The sequence below is a fragment of the Anopheles coustani genome, chromosome 3 (genome assembly GCF_943734705.1).
Source record: "Anopheles coustani chromosome 3, idAnoCousDA_361_x.2, whole genome shotgun sequence".
Taxonomy (NCBI): Eukaryota; Metazoa; Arthropoda; class Insecta; order Diptera; family Culicidae; genus Anopheles; species Anopheles coustani.
Window position 1 is genome coordinate 3,827,453 of NC_071288.1, and position 19,224 is coordinate 3,846,676.

The following is a 19,224-nucleotide window of genomic DNA, read 5'->3' on the forward strand; positions in this document are numbered from 1 at the left end:
TGTCCAACCACAATCACCGTTCGATTCGTCTGACGTGTTATTTCTCGACGCTAATAGTCACTAGAGGTGGACAGCTGTCAAAAGTTTCAATCTGCGACTGAGTAGGTTCGCAGCGTTCCAAGCGATAGAACCATGAAACAGAAATTGCTGCAAAACTATCAGAAATAATGTTTAAACCTTATTAAAAGTGTGACACAAAATGTGTACGTTTGTCTATTACACAATCATTTAGTTTTCTAACTTACATGGACAAAAAGCATTGTATCAATTAGATAAAAAACTCCAGTTCCACTCACTGTCAAGTTATTCCCCAATATTTGTAACACCACTAGATCGCAATTTAAGAACGTCAAACGTCAGATTTTGTTTTGGAAATGATACGGTTATAACTGGCAACACTGTTTCTCGAATTCAAAACTCGAATTTGTTTAATTACGTTTTAATCTATTTTTGATTACTACAAATTAATCAAAACAATAGCCAGCTTAACTTATTCATAATCAACAATTTAGTATTCCTCAGTTTAGATCTTCATCGTCAATCTACCAAGCTTCATCGTCATCCACGCGACTGGAGAAGACACTGAAATACAAAAAGGGAACTTCCTTTTTCGTTCTACGTTTTTTTGTTTCATCAGCGTAATAAATCACGAAAACATAGTTCTATTTTTAGAATCTCCCACCACTTGCAAATTCTTGTTTGATGTATCGGTAGATCTAAATAAAGATTGTTTTTCCAATCACCGCTTCATAATCTTGCTCATAAGTGCTAGTTTCCAGATGTGCGGAAAATGTTGCCCGTATGCTTCTAAGAGTTTTAAGGTTGTTTCCGTTGCACAAACAGAGCTAACACCGACTGTTATCTCAAGCATAGTAATAAAAACTTCCGTTTCCGCTATCTACATCTTATAAATTTAGCAACATATTTGTAGAACCCTTTTGATGTCATATTCGTATGTTTTTCGGATAGATTGCATTATTCCCCGTTTGAATAAAATAAATCATAGTTTGTTTTTTCCATATTTTTCTCTATTTCATTATTATAAGTCAAAGGAGTTTATACACTTTGTGGATGAATGCTCTACTTTCAAAAAACTGAGGAAAACCTATTGTTCCTACGATTAAATACAAACGTCGTACGCTATTGTAAGTAAAGAAGCATAGAAGGAAAGCCTTTTTAAAGTGTAAATTTTGTGTTCTCTTATCTCTTTACTCGTCAATACTCGGTTCTTTTTGTTCTTTCTCAGCTTTCCTTCTGCATCCACACTTTAACGCGCGTTAACTCCACTCGTTCATTTTTGTGTATGTTTTTTTTATTCATTTTATTTATTAAATCTTTGTCAAAGTTTTCGTTTTTTGAATTTTTTTTGTTTTCTTTTGATTTTTCATTTGCGCAACTTGTACGTCATTATCAATATAGTAATTTAACTGATGTATAATATACTTATGTCCATTTATTTCACTTGCTCCGTTCTTTCCAGCGCTTGTGGCGCAGTTTTATTCCTTTGTTTAGATTAATGGTTTTGTTGCTCTCTATATTTTAATGCAGTACATCATTCTGTGGTTCCTCTCATTCTCTCTTAGCAAAACAACATTCTCCACTTTTAATGCCTTCATAGTTCCCTTTTCCTTGCCGACTATTGGTTCCCTTTTTTTTTTGCAGCCCCTCACTCTTTCCCTCTGTCTTGTTTCTCGTTTCTTTTACAAACATCTGGGTTTTTCACTTGTCTTACGTCATTTTGTAGTAGAGTTGTTTCCCGCATAACCCTCACTCTTAACTGCTAATATCACAGACTTTGTTTACTTTCATTTCTTATTTCCCTCCCCATTGTTGTTGTTGCTGTTTTAGTTGTTGTTCTTAAGTTGTCATTGTGTTGAATTGTTTACATCCCGATTCCATGCTCCCCCTTTTTGCACCGGTCGTTCCACCAACGGAAATTAAGCTTTAGGTATCTCTTGACGCGAGTACTCGATGAAGTAAGTTTTGCCTCAATTTTTTTCCGTTGGGAACGCGGTGAAATGGGGAACGACACCGTAAATGTATGAATAGGATGCAATTGTAGGAAAGAGGCCACTTCTAGATGCGAATGCACTTGTACCAAAACTTTAAACATCTTTCCTCCTCCAATAACCACCGTCTCACGCTGTTGCCACGCTATTCTTGTAAAGAGAGTTGTTTGTTCCTGATGTTTCATCTTTGTGTTTGTTGATGTGTGCATTTAGTTTGCGATTACCATTTCTTCTTCTATAATCAGTTCTACTCGTTCTACATTATTTGTGTGCTTGGGTAGTTTTGATTTATGCATATACATTACTTTCCCTTTCTCTTTACGGAACATTTGAGCCCGCGAGTGTTAACGAGTGTGTTTGTTCACCTACGCTAGATATTACATTACAGTTCACCACTTCTTTCTTTGTATTTCAATTTTCTTGTCATATTTTTTTTTTGTGTAGTTTTCTTTGTTCGACAAATTTAAAAGGAAACAGAGTCCATCGGCACATGATTTGGGTTCAATTTTTCCTCGTAGTTTTTTTTTCTATAAATCTTCAACAGCTAAATTTGGGGTTTCCCATTTGGGATTTGGGTTTCACGTTATTACTTTTTCTTTTCAATTGGTATTAGCACTGTCTTCCACCGTAACTACTCTCTGCTGCCCCGTGATTCGTTTTGGTATTACACATCTTAGCTACAACAACTGTAGTTTTGCGAACCGCATTCCGGTTCGTCCGATTTGTCACTTTGATTTTTCGATTTCGATTAACTCCAACAGGGGTTTCCTCTTTTTTTTTTGGCCACAAAACTTTGAAATGCGAATCAAATTCGTACAGACGGGAAAACTTAAAAGGAAAATTGGAACTAGATTTTTGTTTTGTCTTCCTCTCTCTCGCTCTTGCTCTACTACAACACATTCGAACTCGCAAGAACAATAGCTTACGTGCGCACATCTCACAACGATCGGAAAAAAAGCGAAAGGAAAAAGAAAAGGTGGTGGTGAATGGGAAATCAATCGAGGAATGGCTTGCCATCGTAGCTACGGCACAAGCGAGGGCAGGTAACTACTGTAACGTGGGGAAGGGAGAGTTTAAACAGTCGAAAGGTAGAGAGGGGAAAGGGGTGGAAAAACTCCGCTGTGTGTTTTTTTTCTTTTGACAGGCGTCGTTGAAGAAGGGCGCAGGAAAATTCGAAACGTTACGAAAAATGCACCAGCAAGATACACCTAGCCACACAGATACAACGATACCGAAGCAACGGTATATTATCGTCACCCTTCCTCGCAAACTACAGCTCTTCAGGTTGCTTTTCCACTCGCTCCTCCCCCCCCAACGACCAACAGACACTTGAAGTTTTTCTTTTCTTTGCTTCCTTCGCTAGGAAACGCGAAACACGAGACCTAACGGCGAAACAGTTTTCCAGCGCGGCAGCACAATAGAAGTCGCGATATAGTGAGCTTTGGGAGTCACAGCAAGAAAGAAACCTGGTGCTTGGGGGGGAAACCGAGGAACCCCAACTCCGAACTCCGCGGTGCAACACGTGAAGTGAAAAACGTGGTAAAGAATTTGCGAACCCGATCGCTCTACTGGCGAACGATTTTAATCCGCTAACGCACATCATAGTCGTTTGGAAAAACTATTCAGAAACACCAGCGGGAGGGGGGGATGAAGGATGATTGAATAGGAAAACCGACATGAAAACTCCAATTCCAGGTAGGGGTGGCAGACAGACGGAAAGAGAAAAAGAAAATCAAACATCCCATCCGTATTGAAATGCCCAGTGTGGCACCAACCTTTCCGGAGGCTCTTCTCAGCTCGCGAGACCCCAACACTAATACTCTCTCCTCCTATTTCCCCCCTTTCCATCCCCTCGCTAGCTATCCGGTACCGTTTTCGCTAAAGTGTGCCACGGATAAAGCTCTGCTTTCGTGGGGGGGGGGCGAAAAGACGCAAAAGGTTGGTTAATAAGTAATCGTAGTAGCCGTAGCCAACCAAGTGCGACGTCAAGCGCTCTAGGGCAGGGGTAGGCAACCTATTTTTTGTTGACAGATAATTTATGTTTTTTTTTTGTCATTTTCCTGGGGCATGAACTTTAAGCTTTTTACAAAGAATATTTCAACCATCGTATGGTTGTCGATAGAATGAAATGAACAAAATTATTTAAAAGCGATATGAAGACCCCTGTTCCACAGCTTGCTGGGAGGACGGGTGGATGTTTTGGTGTTATGCTGGGTGCTTTTGGAGACCTCCACCAACGTGGTCGCGTTGGTTGTCGTCAGACTCATAATCGCAAAACCCTGGCCAAGCGAACGCAAACGAACCAGAGCCAGCGAGACACACCGCCGCGCGTTGTGCGATTTAAATGTTTTTCTTCCTCTGTCTGTTTTCCTGCTCCGCGTCTTTAGTGTAGGCCTGCCGCCGCGCACTTTCACTTATTTCACATCTCATCACACACAGCGAGCTTATAGGGTGGGCTCTTGGCGTGTGCAGGGAGGCACCTGCGGGCGAGCGAAAAATGGTTTCGGTGCGCGGCTGACCGTTAGACGATCTCGAAACGAACTCGCCACGAAACGAAAAGAAAAGAAAAACACATCACCCTTGCCGGAAACCGGGGTTCCACTATTACCGACGGATGGGTGTTTCTACGCCGTTCCTCCCTTCCTCCGCTCGCCAATCGTCAAACTAGTGCACGACACTTGTTTCCCTGTGATTTCCTTAAAACCCTACCGTGGAGTTTGTTGCTGAGTTTTCCATTCGCAACTTTTGGCACTAAACCACAAGTATTTCTCTGCAAAGTTTGATGTAAACTTCCTCCTTCCCTTGGATACACCATTCTTCCTTCCTTTTTTCATTTCCATTGCGCTTCCTTGGGGCCATTGAAGGAACATCAAAAGGAGCAAATACCGTTTTTCCCCTTTTTCCGACCTGTTGCACATCATTATTAGCACATAACTTGTGTCCGCGACCACTTCTCAATATCACTAGACACCTTCACATGTTCCACGTACCCATCCATTAATGCACGTTATTTTCCTTCCCCTTCCCTTGGTCAAAAAGCTGAATGTGGGGCCCCCGTGTTTTTTGAGGGCATGAGATGGCAGAGTTTTCTTTTGCGAAATGATGTAGCAGAAAAACGGCCCCCTGACTCATGGTTAACAAACTAATGGTAATAAAAATAAAATAATTACAATAAAATTAATAAGGAGTAAGCATTAGTTAATTACCTAAGCGGATACGATTCCCTAACTAACCCTAGGGCGAATGTACGGTGCGTACGGTTTGTGTGTGTGTATGTTTTTTGGGCAAACATTATTAGAACTAAAATTTCCTAAAGACGAGAAAAAAAAACAACCAAACGCCAAAACCGAAGGCGAAAACGAAACGGTGGAGTGAAGAAGAGGAATAAGAAAACCCCCTCCGAACAACAATCGAGGTGTCTCGAAATAAAATTGTCTAACTCAACGTCTATCATCTCTCTTCGTATTTTCCTCCTAATCTGTGTGGAGTATTAAGTGGGTTTTTTTCCTTGTTTTCTTTTGCATGGTTTTTCCACAGAAAAAAACCTAGACTCAGAGGCGAGCGGTACACACCGGGGACCGGTGGAAAACTTTGTGACGCCTTTGGAACTCGAACCGTGTGCGTACCCGCCGCTGCTTATCTCAAGGGAAAAGTGAAATCAATTTCCCCACCCCTTCCCGACTCGTTTCTCCTTTCGAGCGTTGTTAGGCGATCCACCTTCTTCACCTTCGTCGGTGTGGGTGTGTGTGTGTGTATATTGGTGTTGGTACATTGTTTAAGGGCAAATAAATTAAGAATTACATTAGCGGCACACAAATGGCACCACCCCCGCACAAACACACACACATACAGGAGGCTTCATCATTAACCTAGTGTGGTGTGTCATGTCCATCGGCGTCTCTTGTCTGTCGGGGCAGCGCATTGTTGACGCAGCAACAGGAGGAGGGGGAGAAGAAGTTGGTTGGCGGCCTACTTTCAAGTTTCCAGCGACGTAACGACGAGATTATGGAACACGCTCGCACCGCCGTCGGAGCCCATCAGCATGGCGGCCTGGCCGCAGGAATCGATGGTGGTGGTAGGGGTGGGAGCGATGGAGTTGGCACCTCCCGCCGTATTGCAGCTGGCCACCGGCTGCCCGTGACCGTTTCCGGCTGCTGCTCCACCGACACCGCAACCCATCGCCGTTCCGGTGGCATTTCCGGTGGCGGCGGCGGCTGCTGCTGCGGCGGCTGCGACCGCCCCGGCCGATTTGGCCGCCACCACGGCTGCCATCGCACCACCATTGCTCACCCCGAGCCGCAACGCGTCCATGATCACCTCGAACTCCTTCTGGTGATGGTGCGCCACCTGGTAGTCGAAGCCGCTCAGATCCGGCAGTGGATGGAACGGATGCAGGAACGGGTGCGAGAACGGATGCAGTTGGTAGTGGTGATGGTGGTGGTGGTGGTGATGGTGTTCGAGGAGATCACCGATCTTTGGTCGCTTGGGAGACAGGTCACCGATGGTTTCGCTCACGCTCGTCACCTTCGACTGCTGATCTTCGACCGCGCCACCCTCTGCGCCACCGTCCGTCGTCGTGGTCGGCGGACAATCGTCGATGCCGGTAAGGAGACGGCCCGCACTGGGAAAGTAGATCTGCGAGAGGGCCTCCCGCACCAACCGGTCACTGTCGTCGTCGTCGATGGAGGCAAACTTGCGCTTGCGGGACACCATCGCCTGTTCAAGCTGTTCCGCGCCCTGCGTGATTTCCGGATCGACCAGCGGCATGGCGGCGTCCAGCGCGCACAGCTCCCGGTCAAGCGTTTCCAGGTCCGTCTCCACCTCGGAGGACGACTTCCGGGACGATGGCACCGTGGCACCGGAGGGCTTGCTGCAGTCGCTCGCCTCCGTCGAGCCATTGGTCGTCATCGTCGTGGACGTCAGCAGCTCCGAGCAGGAGGATGAGGAGGAGGAGGAGTCTGAGGAGCTCGACGTTCCATTGCAGTCCGTATGGGGCGCGGAGTGGGGATGAGGCAATCGTTGGTGGATGAGGTGGTGGTGGAGATGGTGGTGGTGGTGTTGGTGCGAGGCTAGATTATGGTTATGCTGCAACTGACAGTTGTTGTTCATGTTTTCATTGTTATGCACGAACTCGCCGTGCTCGCCATGGTGGTGGTGGTGCGGATGCAGGTGATGGTGGTGGTTGTTGCTGCTACCGTTGGTGTTGTTGCTGTTGTTGTTGTTGGCATTGGTAATGTTGTTATTGATACAATCGTCCGCAGACGGATCGTCTTCCTCCGACTCTTTTCTGCTGCTGTCAGTTGACCTGCAACGAGCACGTAGGACAGAAAAAAAAAATAAGTAAAACACTTTTTATAAAAACAAAAAACAACGATTACTAAAAATAAAATAATGTAACACTCTCATACACCTTTCAATTCAATCTATAACTCCCTATTTCATTCCCACGACACCCGATGCAAGCAAAAACTCAAAGCACTGCAAGTAAATCGATTAATCTCCGACCGTCGAGCGTCAAACGTTGTTTTTGTTGACCTCCACGATGACGTTTCACGCTAATGACGTAGGTGACGACGTCCGGCAAGCGTAGGCTGCTTCGATGACCAGGTAAGATCCTCGAGGTTTCCTTTTTTAGTTATTGCTTGGTTACTACAAAAACCAACTGTTGTTAGCAGGTTGATGGTATCTTTAACAAACACACACACACGCATATATCCCCACACATAGTGAGAAAAGTGCATCATTCGAACTATAGCGGTGGTTTTGACGTTCTTATGAAGGATTTCTTTATGCATTTTAACGGTTTAGTTTTTGCCTTCTAGTTTTTCCCCCCGCCATTACCCACGCTCCGCTCCCTTTAAGAGTACCCATTTTTGGGTTTGCAGTATTACCCAAGAGCGGGTATCTTTATCCACTCGATATCGGGAAGGTATCGGTTTCAGCAGCAGCTTCCTTTCCTCCACCCGTGACAGTCTAAAATTAACAACCGAACCCCTCACCCTTCCTCTCCTATTAAGATTCCAACCCAGCTGTGTTAGCTTTTCTTCTTCGCGTAAAAGTTTCAACTGTATATGATACACATAATAAGAAAATTTACACTTGCTCCTTTTCAGGTGCGTATGCTCGTGTGTTTGTGAATGTTTGTGCGAGGACTATTTTTAAATCTCCACCGCAGCCACTCTCATCGCATCGCAAACTCTTATTCTTGTGTTTTTTTTTCTGTCCACGCCACCTCACTCGCCCTTGGCGTGGTTCGTCGCGTGGCACAGAGTGAGACAAAGAGAGGTTTAAACACGGAAGAGAAAATTCGAAGCGAATAAAAAGCAACCTCCGTTGGGAGAAGATGTTAGCAAATCACAATACACACACCCCTCTTCCACACGAGCTTCCTCGCGAGGAAATCGACGCACGGTCATAAACGCGTCTCGCCGTGTCAAGTGGGAAAACACGAAACCAACATAATACACACGCGAACAAAACGCGTGCCTCCGCGAGAAGCGTGCGAGAAAATCCCTCTCACCTTCCCCCCGCTCGGCTTCTTCCTTCTCTCCTCTCTCTTTCTCCTTCTTCTATCCGCGTCCTATGGGCCGGTTTAAAAACCCTAATTGAACCGTTAAATGGTTCGGTGGTTTGCGTCCTTCTTATGATGATACCTGACGACACACAAATTAAAATAACACTGTATCGAAACGAGTATGCGACACTTACTTGGCGAGATTGGAGAGCATCAGCAGCTTGTGCTGCTTCTCGCGCCGAATATCGTCGGTCAGCCGCGAGTACGTGTTGTTGATGCACACCGAGCGACGCAGATTCCGCTCCGAGTCCTTGATCCGCTCCAGCTTGTGCACGCACAGCTGCAGGATCCGCTTGCGCACCTCGCGCTGCTTCAGCTGGGGCGAGATCATCGGCACCTTCGGGCGGTTGCGGCGGATCGGTGGCGACGAGTGCGGCGGCCCAAACATGTCCGAGTCGTCCTCCGCCACCGTCGAAGTGCTGTTCGTTGGCAGGGTCATGGCTGAACCGTCTTTACACCCTCTTTCCCTTCGTGAGCTTTAACAGCCTTGGTGAGCTCACTCCTCTTACGTTCCTCTTCTTTGGACTTTGAACTCACTTCGAACTGTAGTGAGTCCGTCGCGCAATCTCGGATGCTACCGGTGAGAAGATCACTTCTCACTTGTCTCACAGTGCAGTCTTTTTTTTTTCGAGCACACACAGGTAACGGAACCGAATGTCGCTGATCAACGACGTCAAGTACGTGCAGAATTCCTTGTAATCCCACTTTCACACGTCACACGGTAAATTAACTTTTCTCCTTTGCTCCCGTCTTTCCACTGGAGGGTAAGGATGTTATGATATGGTTATTGCACAAGTTCAAGACTTTACCGAGCAATTTTGATTACTTCCAACAACTGATACAATCGGAGGCTGTACTAGTTTAATTTGTTGCACTGTTCCCACTCCCTTGATTGGCTTCTCGTGGTTTGTAGCGTACCGTCGATGATTTCGCCACCAAAAACGCACACACACACATGTACACGAACCGTGGTCTGTCGAAACCCGTTTGTCTTTATCCGATCACCCGGCCTCGACGACGTCGACCTTGCCCCGTTAGGTAGGCCGTTAGGTGGTGGTTCAAATAAAACGAGATTTGATATCTCCCGTCTACCAGCAGCGGGCACACACCCTCGCACTTGACACAGTCTCTCTGTATTTTATTTTTACTTTCCTTGCTTTTAGTAACGTTGGGAAAATTTCCTTCACTACCTGGAGAGCAGGAAACGATTAATCCAACAACAGTGACGAATAACCTATTCCGATTCACCCGTTTTTCTTCGAGAAGCGTTTAACACAGCTTCCTTTGATGGCATTTAAATTCGCCTCCGTTCGTCACACATATCACATTTCACTTCTCATGCGCACGTCGAACACTTTCCTCGTGCACGCACGGCAAAGGATGAATGAATTGCTGCTTGTAGCTTTTCCTCCACTTGACTCTCTCACTTTCGCGTTTCCTCGTGTGTCTTTCGTTCCGCGAGTCTCCAGGTTCCAGTGTAACACTCCGGGTCCGCCGTAAAACAATAGAAAACTCGCACGTGGATCGCAGCTCAATTGACTCCACAAAAGGGTCGGAGAATGGTGTGTTTAGCTATGGAATATGCTTTCCTCGACGATCGACACCAATGACACGAACTGGAATGTTCGGACCAGGGGGCGCGGGGAGGGGTCGATGGTGATGGCCCACAAAACTCGCGCACTCGGTGGGGAGAAATGAAAACCGAAAGTTTTTTACCGGAACGTCACTGGACCGAACGGTTCGATGGTTCGATGGGTGGTTTTTTCCCCTGCCCTCCTCAATCGACCAAGGAAGGAAAAACGGTAATGAATTGACACGCGACCTCGATTGAGGACGTTCGAGTAGTAAATGGACCTTCGATTCGAAGCACTTGGTTTGGTTGTTTCTTAGATCACTTCACCTCACGCAGCACGTCATACAATGTTTTCACAAGCACTTGCGGTCTACCACCGGATCCACTTGGAACGCAGTCGGACATATCATAAACCTTGGGTTAGTTGTTTTTTCCCACTTGTAGGAGAAATGTCTCCAATTGATCCTGTTGGCCAAATTGATTAAAGGACCCTCGTTCCCAACACACACACACGCACACACCGTTTGATGAATAAAGGGCACTACTATTGCGGCTTGTTGCTGGCTTCGATGGCTCTTCCCAGTTTCCACAGGCTAAGTGTTTGGCTCAAGCTTTTCCGTTTCGCGTGCTGCACGCTCGAGCGCCAATCCGAAACTGACGAGACGAGACAAACGCCACACGGTCCGTTCGTCGGTCGCGGTCCGAATGCGAGCCTGCAGCAACGCCGATCCCGTCTGCGCCCTTCGACACACGCGTTTCGGGCTTCCCAGCGAGTAGGCAAGCGAGCGAGCGAGCGAGCGAGCGAGAGACGGCGCCGTCATCGCACTCACGCCGTCGCCGCGCGGCCGTCGACGCGATACTGCTCTGCTTGTTGCCTTTGTGGCGCAGCTTTAGCGGTGCGAATCTCTCCCAAGCGTCCACGGGGTACTCAGCATCCGCTCATTCTCAGCCGCGAGAAAAGGATTCGCGCGAGAGACGGCGCGTGAGTGAGTGCAACGCGTACAATGTGCGAAATGCGTTTGAAATTTAACAGAAAAGGGTCGATCCGCATCCATTCGCTGAAGGTAGTAGCAACAACAATTTACCAATTACCGTAAGCAAGTAGACCAGATGATTGCGTCAATCTCGATTTATCACAGTGGACCAAAACGGTGTTGTTTGATAAACTACCTTCAATTTTACCACAAGAATCAACGTCGGTCACCTTATACCTTCAAACAAGGGTTAGAATTACCGAAGAGGGGAAAGTATCTACTGAAATTAGGTCCCAATAAGTCTCCCCCAAACTCATCCCAAACACTGCGTCGATTGTTCGGCCTGTATTGTGAGTGAGAATGAGTAAACCACGACTTCATTCGAGAGGAACTCATCTCTCGTACACGTTTGACAGCGAAACGTTTAGTTGGCGATTCTTCCATTCTATGTCGTTTACAGTGTAGCGTGTAAACGAATGAAATCGTTTACACGAGCCACTCAACGCTCCCGTGCACCCGACGTCCGATGTGAATGTATGGGTTTGAAATACGCGTACCGTGCGTATACGGTACGAGATGCACGTACAACGGTATTCGAAATCAGCTGTGCACTGTTCGGTCGTATGGTATCAATGGGCCGACTTAAAAGGTAAGGTGTTTGAAGCTGGAGGCGCGGTTTGATGGGAGGATGAGTGGATAGAGAGAGAGAGAGAGTGAGAGAGTGTGGTGGTGTCCATTCGTACTCACGCACGAGACAGTCGAGTCTTTTGTTTCTTTATTATGTAAAAAAATGTGCTGTTGGGGGATTCGAACATGAGTGCGGGTCTATCACACATCGTACGTTGTTCACTCGAACGTTATAATGCGCGATATGCGCGATTGAGGGTTTTTCGCTGGCTTTTTCGTCATCTCGCTCAGCTTTTCTCTTTCTATCACCCTCACTCATACTCGGACCCTTTGCTAGATTTTCTATTTCGTTTCGTCACATTTTCCCCTGGCATGCTCTATCTCCTTTTGCCAACGCGACGACAGTGATTGTCGGGCTTTGAAATAACGCCCGATGAGACCGGAACTCAGGAGAAGTGGTTTCAATTTCCGTGCCCTGCCGTAAACTCTATGCACCATCACCTTACCCGGTCCCTTTCCTTCGCACCTTAAGTTTTCTGGCTTTTCCTTACCCATCGGATAGGGAGTTTGCCTCTATCGGTTCACAAAAAACTATCGAGGAAAACCTTATGGTGGAAGTTAGTTCATAAAGTGAAAAATAGACCATGGTAAAAACTCAACCAAATTCAAACCCCCATCGCTTTGCAGTCTCGTCCGTTATTTCGACCTACGGAGTGCAGCAACAGTCGAACTTTACAAACTGAACCGCACGAGAGAGCTCTGAAGGATGCCGATTCTGTGTGTGATGTACAAAAAGCAGTAATCACCAGCTTTGCTCGAAATTGGATGCTGCCGTTGGATGGAATAGGGTAAAGAAGAGTCAAAGAGAAGGAACGAGAGAGAGAGAGATGGCAAGCGTACGGATGTAGCTGTGAGCGAATGGGAAAGGCAGATATTAAAAGCATCGAATCGAGGGAAATCCACAATGTACACTCGTACACCTAGCTCACCTAACGGGTAGCCAGCAACGACAGCGACACGGGACGAGCAACTTGTCTGTTCGTGAAACGATGAGATGAGTAAGCTGGGATGAGAAGATCATCAGCCAAGTGAGGCTATATGGTCGGTAATTTATGAAGGAGGGATAGATTTGCACGTACCTACACGAAAATAGCGTGCCGTGCGCGCGTTACGCCGACCCTTTTTCTCGCCCTTCCCACCGATGTCGTTGTCTTTTCCACGACACCATTCGTGCACGCATTCCCTAAATTATCTTGAGCAGCCAGTTTCAAAGTGATCCGTGGCACTTGTTTCAGAAAATCAGCACACGTACACGAAAAGCGATGAAAAGGAATTCATCTTCTACTAAGTTAGCATAAGATGGAGAGATTGCCAATGACTGACAAACAACTTATAAATTTTTATTTCAAGTATGAATTAATTAGCGTTTATTGCGATTCAACGTTAATGCAATGTTTGAATAATTCCAATACCCAAAAGTCCAACTTGTCTAATTTAACCTCATGTTCATCGAATCTTTCCAGTATCTTTCCAGTTCCTTTATCGTTGGGTCTTTCATTCTTTCCATTCGTCTCATTCTCCCTCCTCCCCACACCCCTTGTTTTTATACTTTTCTTTTTGTTTCCCTCAAGCGTAATTTACTTTTCGTCTTTTCTGGGTATGATTCGTTTTTTTTGTCTCTTTTAATGTCCCAAACAGGATACCATCGAACAGCTGGTCGGTAACTGTCTGGGGCAGACGAAAGGCGATCGAAGGCGAAACCTCGAAAGGCGAAATATAAAAACAACAAGACAAAACAAGCAAGAAAACAAATCACACAGAAGCAGAGCGCAACCAACAACAGAAAGCAACAAGGTATAACAAGCAGTATGCAGGGTAGGTACGGAAGCAACGCCAAGACGATAAGGCATAGAAAAAGTAACCATCGACCCCTTACCGACGACGCGGCGCACCACCACCGGCTGATTTTCATTTATTTTTTTATTCTTTTCGTTTTTCCATCCCCTGCACATCAGCACACCCACTGTGCTCTCTGGGACCACGAAGGGCCTCGCAACGCCCGTCATCGTTCTCACGGCTCGCATCGTACTCAACTCTTCTCACCTTTCCACTGTTTCTCACTTCTCACACTGTTCTCTTGGGACGGTATGGTGCCGAGCGAGATGGTTTTCATTCAACTCCATCAGAACGCGCTTCTGGGAACACATTTTACATGTCTATCCACGTGTGTGTGTGTGTTGGTACGTTTATGTTAATGATTTGTTATCACCGTGTCAGCAGCGTGTAGTCTAATTTCGCTGCCTAAGTGAGACGATTGGGGCCCATTAACAACTCATACGCGATTAAATGTCACAAAGTGTGCCCCATTCACGCGTCAGGTATCGTAATATTTTATTTTTTTATAGTATTTTATTTTAAAAGAAGAAATGTAATTTAAAAAGAATATCAAATATAGGAGTGAATTTGAACATAATTCAAATGAAGAACGGGTGAGCAACATTATGAAATAGCTTGGCTGCTATAATGCCGCGGTTGATAAAACAAAATGTTTCGCTAAGGAATTGATTCATAAAATCTTCCTTATTTTTTAAGAATCAGGACCCTTCCCGAGCAGAGCCTTGTTTGCCGGGTGGAAATGAGGTCAGTCAGTATGCCAGACCAAGGAAGACGACTGCTTGACAATATACATTTCTATTCGTGTTTCCTTCTCCACCCTCCCTGTCCAATGATTTTCGCTTCCTCCTGCAATTGGGGAGTGGATTTTCCACATCACACCACCACCGTACACTTTAGCCCCATCCGACTCGCTGTGGCCGTTCGGTTGTCCTGGAGGGCCTTTCCGTTCGTATGCATTATTTGGACGGTTCGCTCGCTTTGCCACCGAAGCGACACGCATCACCGCCCTTTCTTGTACCGTCATGTGCTATCAGCATAACTTGACACACGAAGTAAGGCAAGTTGAACGCAAGGGAAAAACACACAAATAAGAGAGGAAAAAAGCATCCAACCTCGCGTGTGGTACACGCAGGCACGTACGAGAGCCAACTGCTTCGATGGCGATGTTGGCTTTCGTCCGTCGAAACGTGTTTCCTACATACACACACAACACAGCCGCGCACACTCGAGTGTGACCAGTTCTGCCCTCTCTCCAATTCAACACCCACGGGGGCCAGCATACGACAGGGAGACAGCGAAACATTATGTGATATGAACAATTCGACCAAACCGAAAAGGTACGGGCTGAAAAGCGAGACCCTTTTTACGCTGTTACCCAAGCATTCATTCTTGATTTTGTTCGATTTGAGAAAAGGCCAAACAAAAAACCACTTTATATCTCCCAGCCTAAACGACATCCTCCCGAACGCAATCATCATCTGGGCTGGTTTGAAGCGAATCCGACAACCTGCCTCGGTTTTTAGTGTTAAAAATCTCACCCGCCCCAACGATCATTATCTCACGCTCGCGGTTTTTATAGCTTGCATTATCATTTTTATCAGCGTCAAAGAAATAAAACAACAAATGGAAGGCGAGATGGGTGGTGGGGAGATGGGTGCGTTATACTTAAAGTAGTAAAACTGGATGTTTACTTTATTTATTTGTTTTCATTGATTATTTTCCTTCCTTAGATAAAAAAGAAACTCTATGTACTTATAAACTTGAACAAGAGTGGTAGAAATAATGTGTTTATCCAACTAAAGCCTCATTATCAGACTCAAACAAATTATTTCAAAACGGACATCATTCTTTGTTAGGATGGTTTTTAAAAATCCACCTTTCGCGAATAAAATCTAACCCGAAAGTACACTGCATTTACTACTCGAAATTTTAGTTTCCTACAGTTTCCTAACAGTGTACTTATCAGTGTACTCCACAACCCTATCGTGGCAGGGCTAGCTCATGTACCGTAACAGAAGTTTGAAAAAAACATTATGCTTGCCACAAACCTAGAGTGCAGAAAAGTGAGGGTCAGAAAAAACCCCACCGTGAAACTCGAAAACGACGACGACGACGTCGACAAGACCAAACCGACTCCAAGTGCGATTATCGTTATTAAGGCAAAAATATGATCCACACGCAGCTAACTGTCGGTGTTCTCCTTTTATTCCTCTCTACCGCTGAGCTGTGATCCCTTCCTTGCCGCTCCCTGCCGGTTCTAATTCCTAGCTAACAGATGGGTATTAGAATCTTAATATAGCTAATGTGATACAGCATTAAATCGAGTTTTATACGCTTTCCGATCCGATCCGATGAGGACGTTCTCTCACGAGCACTCGGCGCTCTCCACTATTTTTCTCTTTCTCTCTCACTTTCTTCCTCTCTTTCTTTCTTGTTCAATAATATACCCATCATCGAATCCACCAGCACACATACCTTAGCGTTGCCCTGGTAACCGAAACATTTTGCTCACGTTTCCCGCTAGCCTGTTTCTCGCTCGTCCCTCTCATCCTTCGCGATTCGTTTCGCGTGGCCAATCGGATAACCACTTCCCGAATGGATTATTTTTGTGTCGAAAACCGAAAAAGTTTCGATTATCCATCGACAAAGAAATTGTGTGTTTTTGCACCTAGGTTACATAGGAAAATCATAATTATTAGGAATTCATTTCACCAGTCGATGCCCACCTCAAAAACTAATCTCGCCCACTACTCATTGACAATCAAATCAATTTGAGTAAGTGTGGTTATGGCATTGTAAAAAATTATCGGAAACCAAACGAAACGTAACAACAAATCCGGTTTCCGGTCGCCTTCAGCCACGGGGTTTAAGTACTTATAGGGGTATATTGTTGCGATTCCCTAGCGGATGAGAACTCCTGGGTCGTATTCTAAAAGCTGAAAGGGAAAAATCTTGAACAACGTGTGCACATCAAGACGTACTTTCCAGGCGTTGGATGTGAAAATATCAAACCTGGGGAATAACCGATCGCTTCTCGGCTCCTTTTTGATGACTCAGAACCCAGTCAGTCAGAGGTCGTCACTAGGAGGCAATAATATTCAAAACACCCTCACCCTCGACCAAGTTATATCTTGTCGTCAGAAGACGCGACAAAACATTCATGATTCATCGATCGGGCCAGAACGATCGTGTTGATTTTTTTACACCACCACCACAACCACCAGCAAAAGCACACACAACTCGACGCCAGGATGTTCTTTTGACACACGGACATTTCTAGCGCCCGTGACTAATGCGCGCGACCCCGATGCGCACGTCACTCATTGCCGTGGGCCGGATTTGGACGGTTGGGCGGTTCACTCTCACTCTCATTTCTCACTTTTCGTTGCTCACGTTCCTTATTTCGCATCCTTCGCTACGGCGCCTGCCTGGTGGCGCTTCCCCCTAGGTAAGATTTCCCGCTTGACATCAATCGGCCGGCGGGTTGTGAATTTGTAATCAGGACGCAACGCGCTGGGTGTCGATCCGATTCGATATGAATAATTCTCCACGTGACCCAAGGTGTAATTACGGTTGAGAGAGTCCAAATAGAGAAGCTTCACAATGCCGCCTTGTCTTCATCTACGGAGCCGATTATTTTACCATTAATCGTGCATTAATAACTTCTTATACAGGAGCATTTAAAAGCAGAATAAACTGAGCTTAATTGACGATCTGTTTACCACAAACGGTTTCTTTTATTGCTCCTTTTAAATGAACAAACCCATGGACATATGCAGTCCCTTTCCAGCAAGGGATTGCTTCTCTTTTAATCCTTTTCCTGTAGGTCTTGAAAAGTTTTAGTTCTAGACTCGCCAGGTGCCAGTTGGTCATGCCAAACTCGAAAAAACAAACACTGAAATGTTGTCAATTTATCGGTTTCAATCAAATTGCGGCCATCAAACGCCTATTAACCAAACTATACCAGTGGGGCGCGAGAGTGGCTTTCCGCTTTTCCCACGGAATACGAGGGAGCATGTGACGCCACAGGCATACACACTCATCCCAAGTTGAACGCAGTGTAACGGTTTCATGTTCCTTTTCCGGTGTTAACGCCGATTCCAGAATGAATATCCTTTCGTCGTCGATGGTACGAGAAGAAGGGACGATACACAAACACTCACACACAAAGCCCTCGAAAGGCCACCCATTCCAACACACAGCTCTATAAACGTTCGACCACGAAAAGGGTCCGTTTTATACGTGGTCGAGAGTGAGCGATCCTTTTTTCTTCAGCATTCGTTTCTTTGTGTTTTTGACTCAGTTTTGCACACGCAAATTAGGGCGGCGGGGAAAATAAACACTCGTCGGAGGCCGTTCTCAACTTGACATCGTCGGCCGGCGATGTTCGCGAGTAATGTTCCGTAGGGAAAAACTAGAGCTTGCAGAAAAGGACGACAATAAATAAATTCGGCGGAGTAATTCACACCATTCGCAAAGAAAAGGAACGCATCCGGAACCTAAGGCAACAAACCACACCACAAGTGCTAAATAGTACGCATTGAATTCAAAATTATGGTGAATATGCTTGCTATGAAAAAGAGGAAACAGAATATAGAGCTAATCTCTAGTGTCCAACGAAAATAATTCCAAAACGTTCCCAAAAGTGCCTCGAATTCTTAACCAAACAATATTTATCCCCCCTCGTCCACAGCATTGGGCTCTAATACGATGATGTTGGTAGAAGCAAAACAAAGCGGGCGGTCGGAGTTCAAAAAGGGAAGAAGCGAAAGAAACAGTCAATGGCTGCTGGCGGTACACAACACGAAATGGTAGCGTTCGTCGTTCGCATATGTAGATCAATGTCAAACAAAATGAAGCTTTTCAGGTTATGACTACGTCCAAGATGCGAACGAGATGGAAGAAGTGTGAACGAAGGAGCCGAGTTTCGCGGGAGGTGTTGTTGTTGCTTTGGTTTGACGTAAGCCGCTGTCAAACGGGGAGGAAGCTGCAGGAACTGTTGCTACTATAGCTGAACTACAACACACGGAGGTCGTAGTTGGCGGATATTTCAACGCGATCAGCATATTTCACTCTCTCTTTCTCTCTCGCTCTCTCTCTCTCTATCCCTCTTTTATTATCTCCTCTTGCTCATTCTCTCCCACAGTGTGAAGCACTATCGCTGTGACGACTAAATCAACGGTAGCGAACGAAAGAAGCGAATAATGAACGCGACAAAAGTAAGCCGCCGTAACCGTCCGACGCCACTGCCGTCGTGAGGATGGTCCGCTTGGTTTACCCCAGGGGAAACCCACGGGACATCTTCCCTTCCATTCCCTTCGCGTCAATACCGATGCTGCTCGTCGGAAGGCGAAGGTGAAGCAGACAATTGAATAAGGTCGTTAGAGCGTCAGCCATCGTCATCGTAATGGTGCTTGGTTCGAAAATTATACGAAACGAGCTACCAGTGAAACGGCGAAGGAGAGAGTTCACTGCAAAAAAAAAAAAAAAATTATACGCGATCCTGCCAGGAGTCGAACCTGGAATCTTCTGATCCGTAGTCAGACGCGTTATCCATTGCGCCACAGGACC

At 45.8% G+C, this 19,224-nt stretch overlaps 1 protein-coding gene and 1 non-coding gene across 2 annotated transcripts; both read right to left on the reverse strand.

Moving 5' to 3' along the window:
• Positions 1-5,137: 5,137 nt before the first annotated feature.
• On the reverse strand, positions 5,138-9,022 carry LOC131261210 (tyrosine-protein phosphatase 3). Its single transcript, XM_058263180.1, has 2 exons — positions 8,718-9,022; positions 5,138-7,314 (listed from the first exon to the last, which is right to left on the reverse strand). The coding sequence occupies exons 1-2, from the start codon at positions 9,020-9,022 to the stop codon at positions 5,985-5,987; spliced, it is 1,635 nt and encodes a 544-aa protein (XP_058119163.1). The 3' UTR covers positions 5,138-5,984.
• A 10,129-nt stretch (positions 9,023-19,151) lies between these two features.
• Positions 19,152-19,224, reverse strand: Trnar-acg (transfer RNA arginine (anticodon ACG)). Its single transcript has one exon. It is a non-coding gene; the product is annotated as a tRNA-Arg (tRNA).

Coding starts and splice junctions, on each gene's coding strand:
- LOC131261210 (XM_058263180.1), bottom strand. CDS start 9,022: ATGACCCTGCCAACGAACAGCACTTCGACGGTGGCGGAGGACGACTCG. Junction 7,315..8,717: donor ATGCTCTCCAATCTCGCCAA/GTAAGTGTCGCA, acceptor TGCTCGTTGCAG/GTCAACTGACAGCAGCAGAA.